This window comes from Pinus tabuliformis, chromosome 7 (genome assembly GCF_031772625.1).
Source record: "Pinus tabuliformis cultivar Carrire ecotype Pingquan chromosome 7, CPIR1, whole genome shotgun sequence".
NCBI lineage: Eukaryota > Viridiplantae > Streptophyta > Pinopsida > Pinales > Pinaceae > Pinus > Pinus tabuliformis.
The window spans coordinates 805,461,835-805,482,743 of record NC_142293.1 but is presented as its reverse complement, the minus strand read 5'-3'; the positions used below and the strand labels follow the sequence as shown (position 1 = coordinate 805,482,743).

The following is a 20,909-nucleotide window of genomic DNA, read 5'->3' as shown; positions in this document are numbered from 1 at the left end:
TTACTGTAAAAGAAATAACCTTTTAGAGAGAAATTTTAGTGACTATACTGTCAGTGTGCGACATGAATGTGCCATATATTTAAGTGGTATATCTTAATTCCTGCAAAGCTAAAATAATCTGGGACAAGAATATATAGGAAAGCTCAAGACCAGCTATAGGAGGTTATCCATGGCATGATAATTGAATCAAGTTATAAGGAAGAGAACTTTCCAAATGAAATTGATGACAAGAATGGGTGGAATGCATCATGAAATAACTTTGTACATTTTTTTACAAAAATAAAATTCTTATATCCACAAAGATATATTTACAAATAAAAACATAATGTTAAGGTGTATATACAATGGTATGTATGTCCTCTTCCATAAAGCAGTAAGAACAGCAATAAAATCTGAATAGGCACCAACGCCTAATGACTAGGCATCTTTGATCAGCAACAATTATTTTCCAGCAACTGTGGACATACCATTTCTCTCCTCATATGACAAAGACAAAGGGCTAGCCTCCTCAAAAACATATTTGCACTGAAGCTTCCATAGAACAAACAATGCTGAACTTCTCAAGCAGTGCCATGTTACCACTTATATATGTAGAAGACTTTGAGTGCTCAATTTAGAGGAGGATGATCTTCCATGCAGGACTGTTGTTGAGGCATTCATTACAGTCATAGCAAAAGGTCATACACTTGGCATCAAGAGAACAATATGGTTTAGGAGCCCACTTGTGGGAGGTGCTTCACTTTCTAAAGGGTGTCATTATTATATGTGGTAGAGAATAGAGTTATCCAAAGAGCGTGCACTTCTCCACAAGGCATGGTCAAGACTATTTTGATTAGTCAAAGGGTCAAAAGGAGAATTGTTATGTGGCAGATTTTACTATTGCATATTTCTCAACAATGTCACATGGTTCTTGTTCGAATTCGAATTCGATTACAATTAAGTTCGATTCGAGTTCGAATTTTTCGATGAGGTTCATATGAGGTTCGCCATTAGGTTCGTTCACGTATATAATTTTAAATTACATAAATCTTTTATATTCATTTATAATTAATATATATTTATAGTTTTTTATCATATACTATATCAATAAATTTATAATTTTCCATAAATTAAGTTATATTAATTTATAATATTTAAAACTATGTTGCAGGAAAAGTGGGGGGGGGGGGGGGGGGGGCCGTTTCCGGCTGGAAACTAGGACGAAACACGGAAACGCGTTTGGTACGGCCAGGAAACGCGTTTCCGGCCGTACTGCCACGTTTCCCGAAACGGAAACGTGGCAGTACGGCCGGAAACGCGTTTCCCGGCCGTACAGCTCGCGTTTCCCAATTGAATTGTGTTTTTTCTAATTTTTTTTTTTCAAATTTGTTTTTTAATTTTCTAGATGGGTGTCTAAAGTTATAAAAGTGAATTTTTTCCCTAGTGTTGATATGCAGTTCATGGTAATGTTAATTTCTTAAAGTAAAAGTGATATTCTCCTTTATTTTTCATTTTCATCCTTTTACTTAAATTTTTAACATTACCATGAAATGACTCAGGATGTTTGAGAGTGGTTTTGCCCTCATTGGATTTCATATGGAGAAAGTAGAATTTTAGATCTCACTCAAAATCCAGCAGACTTATTTGTTTTTCAGGATTTCAGGATTGGGGGATTGCAATGTTTCCATTGGATTTTATCATGTACTAGGGTATGGAACTTGTATTTAATCAAGAAAACCAAGCCCTCTATGCAGGGGAAACTCCCAATAATCAAGATCATGTAGGGTACTAGGGTATGAAACGTGTATTTAATCAAGAGCACTAAGGTCGTTCGACTATGTAGGAGGAGACTCCCAATACAACAGTGGTCCTTCTAAAGAATGGGATGTGGATGCAGAAAATCCTGATTTGGATCTCTCTCTTGCAGCCTTATAGTCTTTATTGTACTTGCAGCCTCATATATTAATATAAATAAAGGCTGATTTTGAGATTTGGATATCTAATAAAGGTTGCTTTTGGATATTCCGATATTTTTATTTTCATTATGTGATCATTCATGAGTAAATGTGATGTAAATTAAATCTTAATGTTTAAGTGTAATAAATTATAATGTATCATTTATGCTTTATGATTGCACACACACACACACACACACACACATATATATATTTAAATATTTTCTATATATATATATATATATATATATATATATTCGCGTTTCCCCGTTTCCAAAATTTGGGGAGGTCGCGTTTCGTATCGCTTCCCGTTTCGAAAACTCGTACCCGTTTCCTCGTTTCATGCAACTTAGATTTAAAATAACAATACCCTAATTTCGTTAATGTAATATAATTTAAAATATATTAAAAATAATTCTTGTAAAAATATATAATTTTTAAATTATGTTAACTTATCTTTGCACATAGTAATTTTATAATTATGATATGGTAATATTTGAACTGTTCATAGCATTATTACTTATAAATTATAAATTTAACCCTGCCTATAATTTTATACATGTAACCTCATTTTAACATTTCAACTAAGTCTACCAAATCGGGACTTTGAAGAAAAGGTATTTTTGTGAGTATTGACAGGAGAATCTGAAAACACTTTTTGAAACGTTATTGGCGTTACTTATTAATCATTCTGAACACCACTGCGCAAGTTCGGGACGTTTCCGCAATGAAATGTGCACAATCAGCGTTGTTGTCGTTGCTGCCAGAGATGGAAATCATTTGACCCGATCATTACACCCGTGTATTTGAAATTTCCAAACACAGAAATAAACAAAGTCATCCCCCCTGCAAGAGACGAAGGTAATTTGCCCCGACACTTACACCCATTTATCTGTCATTCGTTGTTATGTAACCTCAATGCAACAGGAATTTCGGACCTCAACGTTTAGGTTCGACAAACCCTGTGACACTGTTTCTCAAGCTCACCCCAATTTTAAGGAAATTGCTAGAAGATCTTTCAAAAAGAAAGCCTTACCTTGATAATGATTCTAGAACTTATTGCATGATAGATCCTAATCTTCTAGAGTGTTCTTTATGATATTCTATTAGAAGGTTGATCAAAGAAGCTTCTAAACGAAGCATGTAATGTCCTCTCCCAATTGATTGGCTAAGGGAGGATGAAATAGCCTATCCAACCCCGTAGGCTATAGTCTTGATAAAGGGGTAAAACCCAATTTTTCCAATGTTGGGGCAACATTGTGTAAAAGTTGGGTCAACTAGGGCAAAAAACCCAAAATTAGGGGTTGCATTCACAACCCTCACATTTGGGAGCCCATGAAGGAATCTATAAATAGAGGAGAGTTGGAATCAAATTAGCATCATCGATTTGGATCAAATACATCTGTTTTCTTGAGTTGTGGCTCTAAGGGTTTTAAGACCCCTTTTTCTCTACTAATTTCGGTGGTGAAAGATTCCACCCTAGTTAGTAAATTTCTCTTTTATCTTTTGTTCTGGTCTGGAAATAGGTAATTCGCCTAATTCGAGGACAACGAGGTTCAATGGTAAGTCTGAGGCAAGAACTCGAATTCTTTCTGAAGTTGTGAGGGTATATTCTAAGATAAATTTTCGGTGGACTTTCCTTGAGGCTGTTCGACTTTCTTGAGGTGGAGTTCATGACTTTTTTTCCTGACGCAGAGTTCGTGACTTTTTCCTGAGGCGAAGTTCATGACTATTTCTTGAGGCAGTTCAGCCTTACTGAGGCAAAGTTTGTGACCTTTTCTTGAGACAACTCGAATCTTCCTAAGACAGAGTTTGGTCATGTCCTGAGGCAAAATTCGGTGAAATTTCCCTTGAGGCAGTTCAATCACTTTCCTGAGATAATGTCTAGTAATGCTTCCTAAAGCAACTCGATCATCCCTAAGACAGAGTCCGATAATTTTCCTGAGATAGCTCGGCCATTTTTTTGAAGTGGAATTCCATGGGTTTTATTTCGCTTATGAAGCAAGATCGGATGGTTTTCCTGAGGACTTTCATGACATCTCTAAGGCAGTAAGACCAGACCATGTGGGGTAGACAAAAACTAGTGATAGATTCTCTAAATTCTAATATAGTACTATTTTACTAAATTGTTGGCTTACAAACTACAATGATTTGATTGTTGGTTGAATATAAGTACAATGGGTAGTAAGCCCTAGAGCAGTGCTATTTTCATTGAAGGATTATATTGATATTGGATCTCATATTCATTTTTCCATATAAGATTTTACTCTTTAGGTCTATTGTTGTTTGTTAACCGGAACCCTAGCTAGAAATAAAACCCTAAATTGCCCTAGGATAGTACAATGGTATTAGAGTTGTGCATCTTGCTAGCTTGCGAATGCATGAGCCTTTATGCTTTCAGAAGATACTAGCAATGTTACAGTAAGAAAAAAAAGGAACACCCATCATTCAACTATGGGAGATAAAGTAGAGGAAGGAGGACAATAGCTTGGTGATCTCTTGTAGGCAATAATTTTGGAGCAGTAACAAATGACTAATATGCTCGTACAAGGGCAACAACAGATTTCCCAAGGGCGACAACAAATGATGCAACTCATTGTCCAGGCTATAAATGGTTTAGGTAAGAATGGTTTGAATGTTGGTAATAGGATTGATGTTGAAGGGAGCAACAACCACAATCTTGGCTCTTCCAATGATGTTGTTCAAGCAAACAATGGGGTGACTAGTGGAGGAAGTCATAGACCCTTACATCCCGAATTTTCAAATAATCAAACAATGACAACCCAAGGAGTGGCAAAACATAATGGAATCTTTGATGTATACTTTCAGGAATATGCAACACTAGAAGAAAACACATGGGCAGCTATATCTTTCCAAGAATTCAACAACATCAAATACAAAAATAGACCCAAGGGGCAACAGAATTCTGATCTAATGCGCAAGGTAAGAAGAATTCGGTGAAATTTCCTGGGTCCACAAAATCCCGGGTTGCTAGCTCAAAACTAGCTGAAAAAGTCCACAGTCGTTGGCATGCCTTGCTGTGGGAGCGACTGGAAGGCCTCAATCACATGCATGCCTTGTCATGGGAGTGGCTGAGGGTCCAGATTAGTCAAATGTCACGTTGTCTCAGGGGTTGGTCACCTTGAAGGGTTGGTTGGCTCCTGAAGGTCCTATAGCATGTGTGGAGGGTCAGAATGGTTGTGTTTTGTCGGTTCCACTTCCTTAACTGTACATGGGGAGTTGAATCACATCATAGTAGCCTCTCGTCACATGCTTACCCTAGCAGACAGGTTAACTTGGGTAAATGTGGGAGGAGAGTGTTACATGAAGCAATTGACCTTCGATAGATCTTTCTTCTTCTGCTCTACTTTAGAGTTTTGTCCCTAGCTGGGAACCTTCTTTACTTTTCCCTTCCCTGCAAGAGTGATGTTTTCCTCCTCCTTCTCTACCTTCGACCCGTTGCCATTATTGTTGGTACTTGGTAGTACCATCGATGAGACTGAGCCTCAGCTCCTCCTGAGTGAAGTCACTCCACAGGGGTTGCCAATTTGGTAGCCTATCTCCTCCAGTGATCACCTAAATGAAGGTTCACCATTCCTTGTTAAACCTATTTAGAGTTGTACACACAAGCTCATCATCAACTGGCTTCTCTCCAACTATTGCAAGTTCATCTTTGACACCCTAAATCCTAGTGAGATAGGATGTAACATTCTCGCCCTTCTACATTTTGACCATTCTCAGCTTCTCCTTGAGAATCATCTTCCGACTCTCAGAAGGATACTAGTACAGCTTGTTGATGGCATCCCACATCTCCTTTGCAGTTCCCTTCTCTACAATATGCAATACAATAAGATCTCGAACTCCATCAAGGACCATCCTCTTGGCCATGTCCTTCTTGTAATCATGCTATTGGTATAACAACAATTGTTGTCACAAACTCCTTCAGACCATGCTCATCCAAAAGGAATAGCATTTTGGCCTTCCAGATGCCAAAGTTGGAGGCTCCATCCAACCTGTCCTGATCTCTAAGTCTTGTCGTGGCCATCTCTGCGAAACTCAAGAACTGGAGATCTCAATAAGCTGGGAAGTCTCCTTCTCCTTCCAGTAAGGAGTTAACTCGACCTTCTCCCTACACTCGCACTCCTCGCTAGACTGTGTAGATCTTCTCTGGGTCTCTCACACTTGCCTCTAGAATCTCTCCCCGAAACTTGCACTACCTGCTACTCCTCTGGGCAACTCACTCTACCTGTGAAACCTGTTTCAGTGTTGGCACACACACTGTTGACCCTAAAGTACGCTTTGCCTCAACTAGAAAGCTCACATTGGTAAAATGCTTGGGCTACTACGACCTTCTCTCACTAGAAATCACAGCCTCCTTTCCTACTACTAGAAAACTAAAAACCCTCTAAGAATTTCTGGAAATTCCCTCCCTATGTGCTTTCTCTTCCTTGCCCTATGCTAGATCTGCTCTGTGAATCTTTGATCTGCTCACCAGAAATACTTTTCGGCAATCCTCACTGCCTGTTGTTGTTGCTCTGAGACAAATCGAACTTCTTCCTCCGACTTGGATTGGAAATCGAATTTTTCCCTCATTGCAATTTGCATTGCCTGGATAAGCCTGCACAGATCTGGTATTGTGCTTCAGATCTCCCTCTGAACTTCACAACCCTCATTTCCTTCGCTCTAGAGCCTCTAATATGATCTTCTTTACTCTGATACCATGTGAAAATTCCTTGAATGCAATCAACTAGAGATTTATCTTCTAATCGTTAGTAGTTTATTTGTCTTCTAAATTATTATTCGACAAATAATGATAAATTCATTATTGAATTCTTCACAATAAAAATGTCGTGGAATATAAAAACTGGAACCAACAAAATATACATACACACACACAAAAATATAACACAGTTGTTTTTGGACAATTGTCCCTGGAAAATCCCCGAAGGGAAAACCAACGCAATAGATGAGGGTTTTATTATTATTCTTCAACAATTCAAGAGTACAATGATTTGCTTGTCAATTTGGCAAATCTTTGACAATGTTCTACTGGCGAAATAATCTAGAAGACACCCTTGTCTCCCTCTGCAATTGAACTAGCCTCTCCTAGCCACTCGCACTCCCTTCCTGGAATTAACACTCCCTGTTAGAATGTGCAGATATGACTAATAAGATATCATACAGTGCCAGAATCACCTCCAAGTAAGTTGTCCTTCCTCCCTCTGCATGTGAAACCAATTCGCTCTACATCTAGGACACTGATCCGGCAACTGACAACCAAAACGTGGCACCTCTGACAACCCGCAAAGGGAAATATGGCTAACTTGCATTGTTGTATTCGGCATCCTCTACAGATGTATCCGACCTCCTCCTTCTTGTCACCCAAACACTAGAAATATTGAGGAAAATTCCTCCAGACTCTTGCTCTCAAATCTCTACTGAAACCCTTGCTCTAATGCCTTCCCTAGCTTCAACTAGCCCTTGCTGAATACCTGCAACTGGGTAGTCGAACTACTCAACTCATTAATTGTGTCTTCTCCAATCCCTTCGACCTACTCTTATAATCTCTTATTGGAGTCTCAACAGCCATGATTACATCTCAACCGATGGCTAAGATCAATTTGACTTCATCAATAGAAGCCTCTAGAGAAAAATTAAACTTCCTTAATTAATTCCCTTTAATTAACCAATTTTCCTAAGTTAGACTTAGGAACTTTTTAATTATTGGCTAATTAATTTAATTAAGGCGTCTCCAAGTCTTTTCTCGTGAAACCTTTTCTGGGTTTTGGAGATCTCATGTTCCTTAGCCTCTTAGACACAATCTGAGACTAGAACACTTGTCCACTGCTACCATATCTAAAAACTAACAATTTTGTTGTTGGATGGATGCCCAAATGAGATGATTCGATTGCCAATATATACTTGCCCAATTGGAGGGCTTTTGACCAAGGGTCAAACCTATTCATGAGGAGGGGCTGACTTGTCAACCTGTGGCCAACTTGGACAGCTAGAAATCAATTAATTTCTCCTTTAATTTTGCTAATGAAAGCACTGACCACAGCTACAATTTCTCAACAAAAGAAAAATAAAAGAAAAGGTTGAGGGGTAAAGAGCAAAGAAAAAATGAAAGAAAACACTGTACGACTTCCATTAGAAGGCCCACCCCCTAAATTCCTTGAGCTGAATGCCTATTTAAATGAAAAAAATAGTAGAAATTAAAGAAAAAATAATTAAAAAGGGAAAGAAAAGATGGTGAAATAGCAAAACTAAATAAAAGGTTCCATATCAAAGGTTTGCAACAAACGCCCAAAGGGGTTGGAACTGTTGACCACTACGTGTCAACTTCCCATAGCAGTACACCCCCTTTTCTTCGCAAATGGGATAGCGCTTGATTGACGTGTCCGTGCCATTCGACAGTCATCGTCAACTTGATCAATTTATGTTGTAAACCCAGTCTGCATGTGTGAATTGTAAATAATCTTAGCAGAGTTGAGTCATGTATGTAAATTGCCTAGGTGGACCTAATTTTCTAGTGATAATCTACGTTCCGGAAGGTTTTTTGTCTCACCGATCCATGATCGGCAGAGTTTTCCTTCAGCCTAACCCCAAAGCCGGAATGAATTTTGTCATTAGAATCTTAGAGGAATCCTAGTGTGTTGATCTGCTAGATTATATTTGGTCGCAGAACTGGGTGGTCTATGAGGGTCTATGTCAAATGGGTTTTCCCCTTTGAGATGTAAAATTGTAAAAGTCATGATGTAAAGTGTCTTGAGGGTTAAGAAATGTTTTAATCCCCTCATAGGTCCTAAGTCCTAAGTCCTAAGTCCTAGGTCCTAGGTGATTTTTCCAAAGGCTAAGTTCGAGGATCCATTTAAAAATAAAAAACAATAAAAAATAAAAGATATAAATAATTTAAAAAATTTAAAAATTAGAAAAAAAAAAAAAAGAATTAAAAATTTTGAAATTTTAAAAATAAACAAAAATAATAATAAAATTTAAAAAATAATTAAAAAATAAAATAAAATAAAAATTTTAAAAATAATAAAATAATAAAAAGTCAAATTTTTGAGTAAATAAATGCAGAATTTTAATTGTTTAATATATTAAAATGCATTTAAAAATTCGACGGATGAGATTAAAAGAAATCTTGATCCTCATCGACGGTCGAGATTAGTTTGACATGGATCACTCGAACTAGCTGTTGGGAATTTTTCCTTTAAATAGGGTGCTAGGGGTCATTTGAGATAAGATTGGATCTGAGAGTCTGGTGCTAAAGAAAGCTCTCTTGTAGTCATTTTTTGTGCAATAAAGAAAGACTTTGGGGTTAAAAATCTTGCTGGTGTTACTCTTCTGAAAGTGTTGTAAGATGATTTATTTTTCTGCATAATTTTATTTTCAGCCATTGATTTTAGCTTGATGAAGATTGATTTAAGCACAGGTATCTTGTCTAATCTTTGGGGTTTGAATGACAGTTTAGATTCTGAAATATGATGGCAAGTATCTCCATTTGATCAGGATTTCACTATCGTTTTTTCCCTCTATGTTAATGGTTGATTGTAAGCTGTGCAGAAAATCCTTTTTTTAGATTACTGGGCGTTAGGGGAAGTTCTCGGCTGAACCAGCCAACTCCCCAGTTGTGTTTTCTGAAAGAGCCCAGCCAATGCTTGATCCCAGGCTTATCATTTGAAATTTTTTATGAATGCATGCAGGGTTTTCCGAAGTATCTCACATTAAATTTAAATTCTGAAATATATTACTGTGGATTATTGACAAATCTGGCTATTTTAGAGCCTTTAAGCTGTAATTATTGTAATTACTTAGTTGGTTTTAGGGTTTTTAGGTTTTGTCTCTAGCATATTTGATTTCTGGGTTTTCTGTTATTGCAGGTTGTTGGTATAGGTTTCGAAAAAAAAAAAATTGGGGTTTTCATTAAACAAATCTGAAGCAGGGTGATTTACGATTTACTGGAGAATTTGGAGGGTTTTCTGGTCCCTTTTTTTGCTGCTGCCTGGAGTCTTCAATTTTTGGAGAAATTTCGAAATTTTTTAAAGGGTGTTCACTGTCCAAACCCTCACGCAGTTGCACGTTGTTTTCATTTCTCTACGTTGCCTCCTCATTGCCTACATACGAAATCCATCCAACCCTCAATCCCTCCATACTCTGCGTATTGGCCAGCCCTCTCTCATTACCAGCAGTTCTCATTTTTCACGCTGATTGCCTTACGCTGGCCATTCCAGCTTCCACACACCATCCACGTTGCCTTCAATACCTCAATCAGACGCATTGCCTGCATGTTTCGTCCATTTTTCACGCATTCCACATTGTTAATCTGCGCAAAGAAACCCAAATCTATCAACCCCTCAGCTATCACTCGACCTGCACTGTCCGATTTCCTCTATCCAGCTTTTGTTCCTGCCCCACCGTCAAACGCCCTCAAATCTGTATCAAATCTCTGCCTGCATGCTGGTTGCTCCATACTTCTGCCACAAAGCATTGCCATAGCTCCCTGCGTGCATTTCTCTTTCACGTGCTGCTCACCTTCGAATGCCAGAGCTCCACATCCATAGTCCATCGATCCACCTCACGTTCCCTTCCTGCTATCCACGCTCTTGCCGTCAAACATTCCTACCCCTCCGTCCACCTGCAAAACACGTTAAAAAAAAAAGGCATCTGCACGTCCCTCCTCATCAACGAAACCCATCTGCAACTTAATCCGTACCCTTCATCCCTTGCTGCCATAGGTTATCGCTTCCCTGCCTGCGTCTTTTTCTTCCTGCGCGGTCAAATCCCTTGCAGCCGCCGTCCTACAGAGACAAACGCATGTTTCGACTTTCATATGCGTAGGCAGAAAATTCGATTTTTTGGTTTTGAAATGGCATAAAGTTTAACGTAGGTAGTATTTAGGGTTTTAGTTTTAAGTTTTAGTTTCATTTAAATTTTGTTTATTTTGAAAAATTAAAAAAATATGTATAGTTTAGTTTTAGTTTGAATCGTAAAGTTTGTCTTAGCTTTTTAGACTTAGTTCATTTCATTTTTTTTTGTCTTATTTAAATTTTTTAATAACAATTGAAATTAAAAAATTTGATTTTTCTTCTTTATGTTACTTAGCATAGTTTAAGTTCCTTTTTTTTAAATTAGATATGTTCAGTTTCATTCAAAAAACCATAAAAATTAAAAAAAATTAATAAAGTCATAAAAAAGTTATTTTTAGATTCTAAATTAGACTTTAGTTTTAGGTTTTGATTAAGTTTAGTTTAGATTTAATTTTGTTTAAAAAAAAAAAAAACATAACAAATAAAAAATTAAAATTAAAATTAAAAATTAAAATATTTTGGAAATATTTTGCAAATTCAGTCTTGGCTCAAGGCTTCTTCATTTTTACGATATATCTTTGCTGTTGAGGCTAAAATTTTGATTATATGGTTAAACATGCTTAAATGTTCATTTGAAGATTAACTGCATGAATGTGATCTCTGGTTAGCATTTTGCGTGGTTGTTTAAGGTATTTTATCTGTCGAAATTTTAATTGCTAGAGTATCATTAAGCCATTGAGCATTTATTGATTATCTCACATTTGGTAAAAGTTAATTTTTGTTTGAGTTATTTGATGGTAAACGATTGTTAATGAGTTCATATTTCTGCAGCATCTGATAAATAATCGTTTAATCATTCATTTCATAAGGCACTGGTCCATTAAATTAATAAAATCAATTAAGTGCTTGTTGCCCCTCGTGTCTCCCAAACCGAACTGGTCCCCAGTTGGTCATCATAATCCCATAGGGTCTACCCCCCTTAGCCGCGGGAGACAGGCTTAAACGGAGAGATCGGGGATCAGGGTGACAGCCCCCGGTCTGAGCGTTGTTGTGACAATCTGTGTGACAACAGGAACCAATGGTGGAAAGCGAGAAGTTTTTCATGACTGGACAAGGTTCAGTTCCCATGAGGGCCTGGCCTAGAGCCATGGGGGCACCTTGAGGTTGTTGCTGAATGTGTGGTTGCACCCAGAGAGATTATATTAAAATGGTCTCATGATCCGTCCAAACATAAGTGGACCAAAGCCCACCCCCATCTCCTCCTTTCAAAAATCCCAAAACAATTGGATCCAATGGTGGAAAGTAAGGAGTTTTTCACCACTGGGAAAGGTTTAATTCCTATGAGGGCCTAACCCGAAACACAAAGAAACATGACTATGCCCCGAAAGAATAATCGCAAATGTTAAACAAAAATTGAGAGAGAGGAAAGAAGAAGTGAAGTGAACAACGCATTTTTGCATGACATAAGAACCGTAAAAGGAAAAATCTACGCTTTGCAGAGTATGAGTACATGAAGAAGAAGATAAAAACTCATGGAGGCACGAGAAGAAATGCAAAGCAAACCCTGCCTAGAAAAATGCAGAGAATTTATCTGTAAGAAAACTAGAAGAATCGGGGAAGCAAATGCCTAGAAGGAGCGCAAAACAACTCCTGAGAAGCAAACATATAGAAAGGCCTACCCAATAACAAAAGAAGAAAACACACAATAGCAAAACACAAACTGAAACACTCATGTAGGAAGAAGAGAAAAATGTATGAACCACAGAGGAAGCAGCTAACATACGCAAAGAAAATCAATGCCCTCAGAGTAGATTTGAGAAGACAAATTGTTGTACAAAAAAAAATTATTACAAGCAGCAGCATGAGGAAACATGTGGTGGCTTGAGGTAGATCTGGGCATCAAGAAGCAGTCAACAAGTGTGCAAACATGGCAAATGAAAATGGGAAAAGAAGAAAACCTAGATATTTTAGAAAGATGAAGCCATGAGAGAATGTCCCCAAGAGAAGTAAGATGTCAAGATACCCTAGATAGGAACATTTGTGGCAGAAGCAACCCAGAGTATACGTACAGGGCAGTTGTGAAAAAAGTAGCCCTATATGAACATGGAGGGTAGAACAACGAAAAGTCTGACAGAAATGCCCATAGATTGCAGTTCAACGTATGCAAATTCAAAGCATTACTAAAGTAACTTGTCTTTTGAAGTCCAAAATGTTTGATTTGGTTACAAGGTGAATATTTTTTTAGTTTCGTCCGGTTAGGAAAATTAGCTATGGAAGAGTTGGGCTAGACATCATATCACTAGAGACAATTGTCTTTCTGGAACAGGTCATTCCAATAATAGGGAAAAAGAATGAAAGAAAAATAAAACAAAACAGGGATATGAAACCAAAAACAGGACACATAAAGAGAAAGAAAGATAGCCAGTGGACACCCTTTATGAAATAAAATTAAAATCCCAAAGATAGGGGGAGATTAAAACTCATGTGATCAGAGGAAGACCCAAACAAGACATATGGTGGAGATGAGCAATGGATATCCATACACAACAAGTAGTCTCTAGATAGACTCATAGAGGCACTGCGAGTATATTGATGATCATCTAATGAACATCAAAAGGATATTTTTGCTGGATCTGACAAGGAAAAGTTTCCAAGGCAGTCATAAAGCTATGAATTTGACTGGCTAGAAGTTGTCAAGGCAGCTATAAAGATTGAAAATTTGATGGCAAGTAGAAGTTGCTAGGGAAGCCATAGCCTTGGAGACTGGAGGTGAGCATACATTCTAAGAGGCAGCCACAATGTTGAATTGTTTGCTATAAGGTGTTTTCTAGCCAGAAGGAATTACACCAAGGTATCATCATTATCTAATGAACAAGAAAGAGCTGTGGTTCTACCTTTGGGTTGAGATGATGGCAAACTACGATTTAGATAAGCATTTAAAAACACAACATTATGGGATCTTTGAATTTAGTTGTAAACATTATGTCATCTATAGATATTTCGCTCATATTTAATTCTTAAGAGATTCAACAAAAATAGCCATTCCCCTGAAAATATCCCATGGAGTTCCCGAGATAGAAATGACAATCCACAAGAATCCTTTATTGTTAAAATATAACATATCAGGTGTTAAGTAAAACACTTATTAAGTGACATATGATTGATGCTATATTACAAAGTTATCTTAGAGTTGGGTGGCCTAATCACCTTAACCAACATAGGGATGCTATGTATTGATGTTATGAGAGGTGATTAGATGAAAAGGCAGTACATGTAATTGCTGAATAGCCCATCTCAGGCTCCCAAGCATATACTTGTTAGTTGTTATAGCATGATTATGATTATATGTAACATTTATTATTCTTTCCACATAATGTGTGTTATTGTAAAATATGAATGTGTGCATATATGAAATTTAACATTTATAACAATGAAACAAATGGAGTGCCCATTAAGGTAAAGGAAGAGGTTATTTCACAAATGGACCACATTGTCTTAAAACAATGCTCACAACTGAAATAAATTTCCTGTCAGCATCACCTTCATGGAACAATATTTCCTATGTTTAAATGATATTACTAAATTACTTGTTACTTGTATATCTTGCAATGCAACATAGTACAAAAAGCAATAAAAACATTTTGAATGAAGAAAGCTACAAGTACAGACCATAAAATTCCTTGGAAAAGAACTACGGTACCAAAAAATGTAAACACATAGTACATAGGCAAGCACGATAACTAAAATAAGCAAATTTACCTGACAGGCAAGATCACGGCCATTCCTCCCCACATGTATACCTAAGCTTGTAACACCGTTGCTCAGGGGGAATCCATAACAATCATGTTTGTTATCATTGCAATCTTCGGATAATAGATTGTAACAACATCCAATACTAATGAGTGCTTTCACCTCTTTGCATTCCAAAAATGTTCTGTCATAAACATCCATGCATACCTTGGGTTAATAGGTTAATGAGAAATGACCATGCATTGTTGTAACAATATATTGAGGCTATGTGTAAAAATTGGCAAATTAAAAAGGCAGTACCAGAGAAGAAAATTGTGAGGGAATTCAAAGTGAAACAACCCTTGAATTATGTTAAATATATAGCATGAACCACATCTAGGAGGTAAGTCAGCCTAAGCTGCATGTGTACCAACCTGGCCATTGTTACTGAAAGGTCCCCACAAGCATGAAGCCCAGCAAGAACCAATGAGGCCACTAATCCTTCTGTGTCACATGATGCAGTTTGTCCATTGTTCCTTGTTGCAAAGTCTTCTACTGGACATAAACCTTCAGACCCATTTGTTCTATCCCCTCCTAGTGTTTGTTGTCTGTTATTTTCTGCCCTCATAAAAAGAGATGAACTTAGCACTTTACTCAAGCTAGCTAATGAATCATCAGAACAAATGTGGTGGGTAATAGTCTGAGGCATATTTATGTCATGATGACCTGCCATATCAATCAGAAAATTAATAACATTTACATAGTATGCAACCCTAGAAAATATTTTCTTTAGCAAAAGAATCTTGGTATAAATTGAACCCTAAAAATTCCTCACCCATATGTGACTTCCGCATTCTAGCTTGGTAGTGTTTCTTGATTCGCTGTGCCCGTTGATTTGTAACAGTTGCATGATGAGCAGAAGCATCCAGAGCTATCACAGAAAGTTGATACTCAAATGATAAAACTTGTGCAAGATACCCCTAATATTTCAATATTAAAATAGTAAGTCTCAAAGCAATAGCCTCTAATAGGTGAGGGACAAACGTTAGAAATGCAAAACTCTTAGAGAAGAATAGATAATTAGGAGTAATGACCAGATCAAACTAAGATATTGCTAGCATTTGAACATTATAAAAACAATCATGCAAGGATCAATCACAAGCATACTTGGCCAGCTCCCACATCAATGATATCATGTGCCTCAACTTCATTTGCAATTCTCTGAATTACTGCAGAAAGTACTTCCACCTGCCATGTAGCACATACAAGATTATCCTTTTCCTATTCATTGGCAGAGTCCTTTCATATTCTCTTTCTGTCATAATATAGTTGCACATCAGTAAAAAGTTTAAAATTTTATTTTGGAAAGAAAGCAGTCACGGTTTTAAAGCGAATTGGTCTCTAGCTGCTAATAGTGGTCTCTAAAGTGCTTACTTTTCATGTCTGGAACTCCAAAATCACTGAGAATGGAATGAAAAATAAATTCTCTGATAATGCAAGTAACATACCTCATGTATCTTCTTAAAATCCATGCCTTGAGTCAAAACCTTGCCAAGAGAGGGTGTGCACAAACCGGGAAAGTGCTGCAAAAAATATCCAGAGTGAAAGCAGTTATCCATCTAGGCTATCCAAAAATTTTGTCAATGTTGTTTGCAAGAACCATAACTTTGGGAATTTAACTCAGCAAGATGTTTAGAGTTATAACACTATGATTAGAAGCTAATTAGCATTCTGTTTTGATTACCATGATAAATAGTAAAGCTAAAGATAAACACAACTGATATGAGTATAACAAGGTAAGAAAATATGGATGATCTAACTGCAACAGAGAAGGAAGACCTGCTCAAGAGAATGCATAAATTGCATTGAAACAAGAAAACCAACTTTATAATATACAAAAGTAGTGGTCCTATGTAGAGAAAAGGCATGTTATAAGTGAATGAGACTTCCAACTTTAAGAATGGGAATATTCCATCATAGATAAGATTAGACAATGTTTTAGTGTCCAACAGATGACCACAAAAGTAGGTCAATGGGACTGCTAAGTGTACATGCATCAATACAAAGTGGGAACACAGAAGCAGCTATTATATGAGAAAAAAGGCAGATGCAAAGAGATAAAATGGTACAACCCTAATCTAAGATCTAAACAGTGCTCTAAGAGCTCAGAACAGATTGGGAGAGATGGACCCAGAATCTGAAATACAAAGAGTGAGAACCAACTACGCTACGCTAATGACCACTCCCCTAACATCCAAAGCTGAATGGAGGAAGCTTCGAAAAGAATGCTGTTTGGAACAGAATCTGGAAGAATCTGTGGACTGTGTGCTGTGCTGCTGTTTGGACAATGTTACCTGCCTCTAGAGTTTGGGAACCTCTCCCAAACGCTGATGCAGGGCCTGGACCAGCCATGTCAATGGAGTTGTTGAAAGGTGGTAATATTCTCATGAGCTTGCACTGATCTTGAATCAGGGGCCATACTACTACTAATTGGTTTCTTGTTACCCCCGGTAGATGGGAGCACCAGAAAGGACGTTATCCTCTGGCAGTGTACTAACCTAGTGGGTAACCTAGGACCTCCTGTGTGTAAAGAGCCAAGCAACCTAGTCGGGGTTACTAAAGAATCTAGAAAGGCAGTGAAACCACTCACTGATTTTGTAGTAGAGAGGACAACAAAAGATGAAATGCCCCTCATGTCTCAACCTCCTAGAGATGGCATAATTGTAAAATCCAATATGACTGGTCAATATAGTGAATGGTCTCTACCCAAAGCCTATGGAAGCGAAGAGTGTATATTCAACGAAGGGTGCATGGAGGTCGAACAAGAAGTCCAACTCTGAACTCCAAGAAATGCTCTACATAAGGGGCCATCTTTGGCAATGTTAACCCTCATATAGCAGGAGGCCTTTTCTAAGTTGAAGATCCCAGCCACGTGGTTGTATTCAGAGGTTAAATGTTGTTAGTGGGCATATGTTAGTTTGGTGCATGTGAAACATCACCTTATGACATCATTATTTATTTTGGAGGCTTGTATCTAGCACGTGGAGGAGTTTCATAAGTGTGTCGCCTAGCATAGCACACATTTGATTGACCCTTTGTGCATTCATGAAGAGGGAAACCCATCAACTTAGGGTCTCCCTAAGTTCCATTTCTTATTAGTTTCTCATTGGCACATTGGCAATGGTTTAATACAATGTTGAAAAAATCAGCGATAAATCATCAATATCTAAAAAAATCGCGATCTTTTCAGCAAAATGAGAAATCACCCCTTAAAAATCATGACTTTTTTCCAATTTATTGCTACCAGACAGAAAAAATCGCCAAGCCAGCATGAAGGGCAAATTAAAGAGCCCGATTTGTCTTTTTTCTCACTCATTTTTTTCTAAGTTGTTCGAGAAGGGAGGAGAAGGTTTTGTGGGCATCGAATGTCGATGCCATTTCCTTAAACAATATCAATGTATTGTCTTAGTGCAGGCACCTGGATGGTTAGAGGAGGGGCAGCAAAACAACAGGAGGAGCAAGAGGAGGAGGAGGAGGATGACGAGGGGGAGGAGCAGGAGGAGGAGGAGGAGCGAGAGGAGGATGTGGCAGTGTCAGCACCACCTTTTAGAGAAACTGATGAGCCTAGTTTTACACCCACCAGTCACCATCAAACACTTGTTGCAGTGCCAAGGCCTTATGTTGTAGGGGCAGGCCTGATAAATAGCCCATCATCTTTTCTCGTAAAGGGGGGAGGGCATTAGCTAGCTGCTAGTTTTGTTTTTTTTGTCATTGCACATCTACCTCATTATGATGAGATACATTTATATATGTCATGTCATTTTGTATTGGTTCTCTATTTTTGAGTCCTTGATTGGACAACTATTAGACTTCAAAATTTAGCATCAACTATGATGGATCATTTTCGAATTGGCATCCACTACATACATACATATATATCAATGCTTTCTCCATATTTTGTGCCAATGTGTTTATATGATGTTGTTGTTGCTTTATATGTTTAAAATTGGGAAAAATATATATATATATATTATGTATTTTTTAATGTTTGATGAATTTTTCCAATTTTTTCGCCGACTTTTCCAAAACAACGTTTTTTGGACCCTGGTTGGTTTTTTGTCGATTCCTATTTATTCAACATTGGTTTAAGATGATAAATTATAATATGTTTCTTTTCATGCGCTGGTGTGCTCGTATCCTTCTTGTACACACTTACCTAGGGGGCACATGCCTTGAGGATAGATGACTACACTTTGGATGGTGGAGTTTTGATTGGCTTGTGCACATGCTTCGAGGTCACTCTTATCGTATGCCCATGGTTTTAACAATTATATTGATAGTATTGCACATCATTTCTCCTTATAATAACAGGTTTTGATTTTTGTATTAGGAGAATATCCCCTTAATGCATGTTATCACAAAATCTAGCACCTTCATGCAAATCCTTCAAGTTTATTTTCATGTGTTAACAATAGATGTATGCATAGTTCCATTCCTCTCTGTTGATTCATAGCAGCACATGCTTTCCAATGATTAATGAATGAGTTATTGCTAATTTGATTAAAGGATAAATTAAGTTATGTAATTTGTGCTCTGATTTACATTGTTGGGTTTGAATGATTGAAATTGAGTTTGATTTAATTGATGATGTTTGATTGTATATTTTTTCTTGATCTGCATCAGCAATTTTAGGTGCTATAGAGAGATGAGCTATCTACTCCATAGCCTTCGCTGCTAAGTGCTGAGAGAGAAGAGAGATTTGGAATTGTGTGTGGTTTTCATGCACTAAAGTATCATTCTGCATATATTTTGCATTGCACCTCGCAAGGTTACGATTACCCCTGGTTGATAATTAATGTGTGTCAAATTAAAAGTGTATAATTTGCCCCAACATTTTGGTGCCGTTGCTGGGGAGGTGCTAAGGGATGATACTGAAAGTGCTTTAGTATGATTTCTTTTTGTTTAAGTTTTTCAGGACAGGGGAGTCGAAGTGGTAAGACGTGGGGTAAGGCCTACGCACCTGCGGAGATCAGAATTCGCCAAAGCCACGTCTTGATTGTTTGGTAAGTAGAAGTTTTGAATTTTTCTGTATAATGCATGAATAGGAATAAGGGCCAATATACTAGGACTAGATTTCCAAGTGTTTCTAGTGGTGATGTGAGCACCACCTCGTTCACTAATAAGCTAGTAGGGAAATTGGATAAAGGGAAGTCTGCAAGGAACAATGCAAAGAAGAAAGGGGAATCTAAACCAAAGACTGACAGTTCTGAACAAGGGTCGATTGCTGATCCTAAGCAGATCAATACCCCCACAGCAAAGAAGGATCCTTCTGTCAGAGAATCTTTTGTTGTTGTTCATCAAGAATATCCTCTTACTAGGGGGACAACATCTTTGCTTAGTGGTCAGCCTGAAGAGGAATTCCTCTTCAATCCTATTCAAGAACCAGAGTTCCAGACAGCTGACTCTGAAGGATCTGCAACTCACGAGGGTCCCACTCTCTTCTAGTTCGATATGGCTCATCTAGAGGGTACTGGTACTACTACAGATGGGGACTATCATGAGAAGGAAGAGGAACCAGTTACATTCAAATTTCCTATCAAAGATTTTGTTGGAGCCAGTCAGATGAAAAACATTCCTCCCTCTACCTGTACCTCTAGTGAAGATCCTGATGCATTCTTATTTGAGTTTGATGTATTGTGCAGGAGCTACAATTATTCTTCAAATGCTCAAAAGTTGAAGTTGTTTCCTGCCACATTAAAAGATGCAGCCCTCAAGTGGTTTATGGGATTGAGTGCAAACTCCATTTCAACATGGGATGACATGAAGAAGGTATTCTTGAGAAAGTATCAAGATTACTGTAAAACCAGGGACATCAGAGAAGAAATCTTTGGCATGACCCAAAAGGAGGAGGAAAGCCTAGAGGACTTCCTGGAAAGATTCCAGTACAATTTGCAAAGATCCAAGATGAACCAGCTGAACAAAGAAACCTTGAGAACAATTTTGCTAAGGGCCATAAGACCAGAATCTCTGGAGGTTTTGAACCTGATGGGAGCAGGTGATGTATCAAAATTGAGTTATGATGATGTGTGCGAGTTGTGTCGACGATATTCGAGGGGAAATTCTAAGGTTGGGAGAGGATCAAGAGATACTTCTTCCAAGTTCATCAGACGAGTTGCAGGGGCTGGAGTAACCAAAGCTTAAATGAGTAACTTATTTGAAGATTTTAAAACAAATATTTTAGTACTTTGACCTCACAATTGGATGTTTTGCAGGCTAAGAAGAAGCAGGAGGAAGTGGAAAAAGCCCTGGCTGTGTTCTGCTCCAAGTGTAGGAAGAAACAACCTTTGAGGGAGTGTCCTACAGCGAACATAGAGGTATGTCAAATCTATGACGCTGATCATTCTACTGATAAATGTCCTTCTCTTCCAAAGGT

The 20,909-nt window shown here is 37.8% G+C and overlaps 1 protein-coding gene across 3 annotated transcripts in view; it reads right to left on the bottom strand.

The window, feature by feature from the left end:
* Positions 1 to 20,909, bottom strand: part of LOC149250011 (S-adenosyl-L-methionine-dependent methyltransferases superfamily protein) — a 325,303-nt gene that overhangs the window by 113,966 nt on the left and 190,428 nt on the right. For 2 of the 3 annotated variants that reach the window (XM_089458884.1, XM_089458883.1), the window contains exons 5-9: positions 15,985 to 16,059; positions 15,644 to 15,724; positions 15,312 to 15,456; positions 14,911 to 15,202; positions 14,507 to 14,681 (exon numbers count right to left, since the gene is read on the bottom strand). In XM_089458884.1, coding sequence (XP_089315010.1) covers positions 14,507 to 14,681; positions 14,911 to 15,202; positions 15,312 to 15,456; positions 15,644 to 15,724; positions 15,985 to 16,059 — 768 coding nt within the window. The remainder of the gene's footprint in view (positions 1 to 14,506; positions 14,682 to 14,910; positions 15,203 to 15,311; positions 15,457 to 15,643; positions 15,725 to 15,984; positions 16,060 to 20,909) is intronic. The other variant, XM_089458885.1, reaches the window with a different exon arrangement.